This window comes from Halyomorpha halys, unplaced genomic scaffold, assembly GCF_000696795.3.
Source record: "Halyomorpha halys isolate HHAL.00 unplaced genomic scaffold, Hhal_1.1 Scaffold446.1, whole genome shotgun sequence".
NCBI lineage: Eukaryota > Metazoa > Arthropoda > Insecta > Hemiptera > Pentatomidae > Halyomorpha > Halyomorpha halys.
The window spans coordinates 154,260-162,364 of record NW_027104672.1 but is presented as its reverse complement, the minus strand read 5'-3'; the positions used below and the strand labels follow the sequence as shown (position 1 = coordinate 162,364).

Below are 8,105 nucleotides of genomic sequence, written 5' to 3'. Positions count from 1 at the left end.
ACTCATTAATGACAATAATTTTATAAGATATTAGCTAATAAGACTTATAGGAGACTAATTATATGTTAAAGATAAGTTTTGTTATCAGCAGCCTGAAGATGGGGGAAATCTCCCGAAACGTTGCTATGTAATAAGTAATAAATTATTATACAGTAAGAAGGAAGAATTTGTTATCATTCACTAAATCAAGTTAATAATTTGAATGAACATACTGAACAATATGAAAGAAAAATGAAATATATGATACTGTAATTATGAAAATATATGTTTCATATATTTCATTTTTCTTTCATATTGTTTAATATGTTGATTTAACATTTTTTTCCCCAGGTTTTAGACACTACTTACATACCATCTATATAATATTATATTTCATCTTTTACTGTTATCAATCAGTTACTGTCTAATTCCATGGTTATTAATCAACTATTTTATTTTCAATTCATTGTTAGGTACATTACTAAATTTTTTAGTTTATTATTTATTTTTAATTTTATTTTTCTCTTAATGATGTTTGTTATCTCTTTTTGTTTTATAGCCCTGATGAAAACCGGAAAATCTGGTCGAAAAATACAAAAATACTTTAAATTCAAATTTAAAGTTACTTTAAAGGCCAGTTTCCATAATGATAGTCTTCTGTCGTGGTAGTTTTATAACAAAAGTGAAACAGCGTGATAGAGTCTATTGTTGTTCAAAAGTTAATTCAACTACGTGACAGTTGAAAAATGACAGATGTAAAAAAATTAATCTATGAACTTGATTTTAATAACAGCTTATTAAATTTGAAGTAAATAAATATAAAAAATAACAACGCGACAATGCTATCGGGAAAGATCGGATGGTCTCGGAGCTTCCCGACCGAATCGGATGCTTCTTTAGTTATTCATAAAATACTTTGTATAAGGATAAACATTTTCTATAAGGAGGATAACAGAAAAGATAAAATTCCCATTCAAATGGTCCATAAAAGTTTCAAAATAGTAACAAATATTCATAAAAACTATTCATTTTTTTAAGAACGTTTCGCCCCACTTTGCAGGGCTTCGTCAGGGCTGATAAGAATGACGTTCTGATGCCAACTGAGAATATATTTAGATAATTGACCGTGTAATTTCAAATATGAAGAAGATGGTCAAGGTTGCGGCCAAAAAGAACAAAAATAGTTAGCAACTATTTATTATCAGACGTTTCGACTCACTATCATCTTAAAAAGCCCTGATTATACCCTACAAAGTGGGGCGAAACGTCGGATAATAAAAAGTTACTATTTTTGTTCTTTTTCCATTCTTGTTATTACCCAGACCATCTTCTTCATAAAACAAATATTTATTTGCCAGCGTTTCGACCTACTTTGTACACCTTCATCATGGCTAAAAAGATACAAAAACAACTAAAATAGTTTGGCACAGTTGGATAATAAGATACAAAAAGCTAAATTAAGGTGGGGTTAAAATTATGTAAATTTAAGTGGAGAGAAAATTATATACCAATGAACGAAAAGAAGAAATAAAATAGTATTAATATTAAATAGACAATGATAAGAATATAAAAAATAAAATTACGCAAAATATGAGGTTAAAAAAGAACAGGAGACGTAATAACACGTAAAAATAGAAAAACAGATATGAAAAAACAAAATTTAACTCACTAAAAGACGAAAAATAAGGAAGAAAGTTGAGATTAAATAAAGGTTCAGAAAGAATAAATAATAATAAATAAGTAAAAAAACAAATCAGGAACATCCACCTCCTGTATCTTATTATCCCACTGTCAAAATATTTTAGTAGTTAGTATCTTTTTAGCCCTGATGAAGCTCTACAAAGTGGGGCGAAACGTAGGCCAATAAATATATTTTTTTCTTTTCTCCACACCCTTCACCATAAAAAAAATTAATAAAGTGAAAAAGGTGATATGAATAAATAACTCATAGCCTCTTCTCCACTGGTTCATTTCTAATTTTGAATGTTCGATTTTCTAAAATTTTCTTGCTAATGCAATCAGTATTACCCCTACACGATCAATTTGAACATCCATCTTTGGTTTTAATGTCTTTCTGACTGACCGCCTTGAGATCCCCTTAGACACCTATTTTACACATAGTACAAGAGCCAGGGAGATAAAAGGTCATTTATTTCACCCCAATTTTTTATTACTTTAATGAAAACTAGATATAATTAGTAGTCAAAATTGATGAGTCTGCCAAGTATAGTTAGGGGGAATAAGAAATGGCTGCTGTTTCAAAACGCTAAAAAAAATTAATTTTTCATTCAGACCTCTATATCTTTAAAACTACCAACAACACTAGAAAACTTAAGAGAACATAATTTAAAGTAGAGTAAATTTGCTAAAATATGAGTCCTAATAGAGCTATTTACATTCAATAGTATTCGAGATATAGCTTTTTAAAAAGCAACATTTCATAAAAAATGTTCTGAAAAATCAAAGTTAGTGAATTTATTTTGAGAAATTTATTTCTCATAAACCATTGCACGTATAGATGTCTATTAGTACTCAAATTAAAGCTAGTTTAATGTACGATAAATTAGTTTATGACATTTATCTTTGTAGGAGTAATAGTTTTCATGATATTCAACAAAATAAATTCACAAATGCTGATTTTAGTTGTTCAAACAAAAGGTTTATCTTTGTAGGAGTGGTTGTTTTTATGGTAATCGCTAATAAATATAAATTTTACACATGAAATTTTGTTGGAACAACAATAAATTAATTTTTTTTAGCAAATATATGAGTAGTGAATAAACGTCATAAACTACTTTATAATAAGTTAAATTACCTTCACCTTTTGTTTGAACATTAAAGCTAGTTTAATGTACTATAAATTAGTTTATGACATTTATCTTTGTAGGAGTAATAGTTTTCATGATATTCAAAAAAATAAATTCACAAATGCTGATATTAGTTGTTCAGACGAAAGGTAAAGGTAATTTAACTTATTATAAAGTATTTTATGACGTTTATCTTCCTATATTTGCTAAAAAAATTAATTTATAGTCAATCCAACAAAATTTCATGTGTAAAATTTATATTTATTAGCGATTACCATAAAAACTACTACTCCTACAAAGATAAACCTGTTGTTTGAACAACTAAAATCAGCATTTGTGAATTTATTTTGTTGAATATCATGATAACTACTACTCCTACAAAGATAAATGTCATAAACTAATATATAGTACATTAAACTAGGTTGAATTTAAATATTAGCACTTAAATTAAATTAGATGTCTATTAGCAGATATCTGTACATTGAATGGTTTTTGAGAAATAGATTTCTCAAAATAAATTCACTAACTTTTGATTTTTCAGTAGATTTTTTATGAAATGTTGCCTTTTAAAAAGCTATATCTCGGGAACTATTGCACGTAAATAGCTATATTAGGCCTCATATTTTAGAAAATTTGCTCTACTTTAAATGATGTTCTTTAAAGTTTTCTGGTATTGTTGGTAGTTTTAAAGATATAGAGGTCGGAATGAAAAATTATTTTTTTTTAACGTTTTGGAACAGCAGTCATTTTGTACTCCCCGTAACTATACTTGGTGGACTGATAAATTTATAAATAAATATCTTTTATTTTTTTTTGTATTTATAAATAAATATCTTTCTGGGACTTGTTTTTTAACTTCTCTCGTTCATATGCGAAAATCATAAATTCCTGTTTAAGATGTTTGAATACAACAACCTAACTAAACTTATAACATAACTTACTAAAATTACATGACTGGTGCCAATCATGGAAAATTCAACTGAACCATGAAAAGTCCCAACATATTAATTTTATACATTTTAAACATAAGAAAATTGGCCTCTAATATACCTCAACAACTCAACCATTCCACAAACAGACTGAGTGCAATACCTTGGCCTAACATTTGATAGGAGAATGAGATGGGGACCACTATTAAGAAAAACTTCAGTCACTAAATCTATTACGCTCACTTCCCAAACCAAACACTACTATCAAAACACACTTATAGGGCAAATGGCCAGGACTCTCCTCCCTGAGATTATAAGGATGAGACTAAAAAGAACCTGGATGAGGGACCTGCTAATATGAGGATGTAAAAAAAGCCAGAGAAGAGCTACCGCTGGGTGCTTCCTCTTCCTCATGCCTTACATACAATTTATTTAACTAATGTAACCGCCAGACAATCTGCTGATAGTCAATTTTGTATTTGACTGGTGTAGATATAAATTAAAAAGTGAGAAAAAGAAAAGTTTTTTTTTTCAGTGCTAGAAATGCTAAGTGATTAAATTTTACAGATAATGTTTGTGGTAGATGCTAGCAACCTGTGCCAAATATCAGCTGCTGGGGTTCTTCTTTATTCTGTTCTGGCCGACCCAGCCTTGAGAAATGCTAAGGTAATATAAATTTGGATATAATTAAATAATTTATGCTATCAATAGGTTAAATTTCTTTTAAATTCTGTGCTAATGTTTTTTATTAGTTATTTCAGTTGTATTTCAACTATATTAAATATCTTAGGAACATAAAAATTTAGGTGAAATTCTGATTTGGATTTATGTTTCAGATTCTTTTGGTTCTCTCGAAAATGGATGCCTCTTACAGGCAAATGCGTAATGAGGCTCTGCTGATGTTACAGATCAAAAGGCTTCAAATTGAAATTCCTCAAGAGATTACAATTATTCAAGCCAGTTCGTATTCATCTGAAGGGCTGGACGAAATCAGAAAATGGTTAGAACCGTAATTTAATTTTTTCTCAGGGATTTGTAGGGTATAGTAAAACTAGATCAAGTTTAAAATTAGAAATAATGAAGTCACACCATTCCCATGAATTCTCCTTACATTACATTATGGTATCCTTGGAAATGCAGCTGCAAGCAAGGGCAAATCTAGTCCAGAAAAAGAGAGAACTGGACCATAATAACTGACTTATCCACCATTCCTGGTTGGAGAGATAAATACAAATGAGTCTTACATGAACAGTTTTAAAGAAAGTGGAATCAAGAAATCAAACAAGACATCCTCTCAGGAAAAATCTCTTTTGGAAAGTCCAGAAATAAAGAAGAACTGACGAGATGGAGAATGAGACCATGCAGCCTTTCCCCTTAAATAACTAATGAGAGGATAGGAGCAACCATTTTGTGAAACATATCATCAACACTGGAAGACTCATTGACATGCAAACTTCAACACCAGAAAAAAAAGCAAAGTACACCATACCTTCCACTATGACTGAAACACTAGCAGATAAAGAAATAAAATATAATTATATAAATAAATATAAGAAGATGGTCAGGGTTGCGGTCAAAAAAAGAACTAATAGTTTAAAAATATTTTAATGTCCGACGTTTCGCTCCACTTTACAGGGCTGTTCAAAGCGAAAGGTTGAACAGACCTTCAGTATACTAAAATAACTAATAACTTAAATATACTTCTGTTCAATCTTTCGCTTTGAACAGCCCTGATGAAGCCCTGCAAAGAAGGACGAAACATCGGACATTAAAATAGTTTTGAACTATTTGTTCTTTTTTTGACCGCAATCCTGACCATCTTCTTATATTTAAATTTTTACGGTCAACTATATATACATATAATTATATAAATATTATGATCTTTTTTTAACTGTGGATATTATATGAGATGGTGTGGGTGTGGTGAGTGGAGAACATAAATAACAAAACAAGATAACAACCATAATGAATAAAAACAATATAGCAAGAAAATACCAAATAGTACAGGTACATAAGTACTGTGGGAAGAAAATGTATAGTGAAGAATAACAATAGTTTACAATAAAAATAAAGTCTAATAAATAATTTAACTTACAAATGAATTAAAGTACAATTATGTTAATATTTAGTTAATTATTATTAACAAGTTAATTAATATTAAGTAAATAGTTAAAAGTTAATATAACTGTTTACTTCTTATTATATATCTTTATGATATTTAATTTATTAGTTTTATGTATATATTACATTTTATATTTTTTACCTTATTTTTTAATATTGATATATTTTTATAATTATCACTTTTATTTTAGTATACTTATTTTTTTACTTCATCCATGTACATAGAGTGCTATTTTAACTTTTAATTGAATTTTGTGAATAAACTTTTTATTATTTTTATGTATATATGTTTAAAATGTATATTATTTATTATACTGTTGATTATAATTCTATTCTATGTCTAGTAAAGAAAAAAAAAAGTCATGTTCGGATAAAAGAGAAAATTGTAAAATTGAAAATAATGGAAAGTATACAAGGTTTTTCAGGTTTAAATGGCAAAACTGAAAATATGAATTAAGGACCTCAAACCAAGAAAAAAATTTCCTCTGAAGGTATGTCCGCAAACACTTTGTTTAGGAGATATTCACACCTAAAGATTTTCATTGTTATGAATTATTTTGGTTACATGAAATAAATAAAACTTATTTATTTGTTCTAACTACTTTATTAATTAAACAAAAATATGAAATTCATATTAAATGTTGTTCAAAGTGATTTCCTTGAGCATTAAGATAGGCTCGACATCTTTCTTCAACAGCAGCAGTGGCAGAATGGCACTGGATTTGTGTTATTGTTTCACAAGATTCAATTATCCTTCTTCGTAAGGAATTAAGATCATTGACCGGTCTTGTATAAACTTTTTGTTTAATATCACCCCAAACAAAAACAATCTAGTGGTGTCAGGTCTGGAGAGTGTGCAGGCCAACCCACCGGTCCTGCACGGGCAATCCATTGATTGGGATAGTTAACATTTAGCCATTGTTGTGGATCAACGCTAATTCTAAATAATATTAATCCTTATATTCCCAATAGTTTTTATACAGTCAGGGATAAAAGGCTATATTAGTATTCTATCTAATCCATCTCCTAAACAAAGCGTTTGTGGACATACCTTCTCTTTTAACAACATTTAATATGAATCTTAATGTTTACATTTAATTAACAAAGTAGTTAGAACAAATAAATAGGTTTTATTTATTTTATATAGTGTAAATAATTCATAACAATGAAAATCTTTAGGTGTGAATATCTCATAAACTAAGCATTTGCGGATATACCTTCGGAGGAAATTTTTTTCTTATTTTGAGGTCCTTACTTCATATTTTCAGTTTGGCCACTTATCCCTGAAACATCCTGTATACATATATAAAGAATAATAAAAAGCTAGAAAAAGAAAAGTAAAGAAAAAAGAACAAAAACAATAAAAAAAAAAATTCATGTATCACTAGCATAAAATTCAAATTTTTGTACTATGACTATTATAAATATGTTTTACTAGTCTTAAATATGTTGTGTTAAGACAACCCAGTGTAATTGGGCAGCATATCATTTTTAATAAAGCATTCTTTTCTCTCCTGCACTATACACTTTCTTCCTATACTATATACTATTTTTATTTTTTAATTCAAAATGGTTATCTTGTCTTGTGCTTAGCATAGATGAAGACGAGAAATTCTGCCTAGAACGCTGGCACTAATACAATAAGATTCACTTGTTTATGTTCTTCACTGACCACACCCCCAACCATCTTCTCATAAGCTAAGAAAATTGTTTATTTAATTTAATCATTGTTCATATTTAATGTATTATTATAAAGTATTATAAAGTATTATAAAGTAAAGAAAAAAGAACAAAAACAATAAAAAAAAAATTCATGTATCACTAGCATAAAATTCAAATTTGTATACTATGACTATTTATAAATATGTTTTACTAGTCTTAAGTAAAATTGTTTATTTAATTTAATCATTGTTCATATTTAATGTATTATTATAAAGTAAAGAAAAAAGAACAAAAACAATAAAAAAAAAAAAAAATTCATGTATCACTAGCATAAAATTCAAATTTGTATACTATGACTATTTATAAATATGTTTTACTAGTCTTAAGTATGCTGTGTTAAGACAACCCAGAGTAATTGGGCAGCATATCATTTTTAATAAAGCATTCTTTTCTCTCCTGCACTATACACTTTCTTCCAATAATATATACTATTTTTATTTTTTACTTCAAAATGATTTTCTTCCATCCTCTCATAAGCTAAGAAAATTGTTTATTTAATTTAATCATTGTTCATATTTAATGTATTATTATAAAGTATTATAAAGTA

General features: G+C 28.1%; 1 protein-coding gene across 1 annotated transcript in view; it reads left to right on the top strand.

The window, feature by feature from the left end:
* LOC106682827 (ADP-ribosylation factor-like protein 16) overlaps positions 1-4,976 on the top strand; it is a 7,104-nt gene extending 2,128 nt beyond the window's left edge. The window contains exons 2-3 of the mRNA XM_014423893.2: positions 4,283-4,381; positions 4,552-4,976. Coding sequence (XP_014279379.1) covers positions 4,283-4,381; positions 4,552-4,728 — 276 coding nt within the window. The 3' untranslated portion in view covers positions 4,729-4,976. The remainder of the gene's footprint in view (positions 1-4,282; positions 4,382-4,551) is intronic.
* The last annotated feature ends 3,129 nt before the right edge of the window (positions 4,977-8,105 follow it).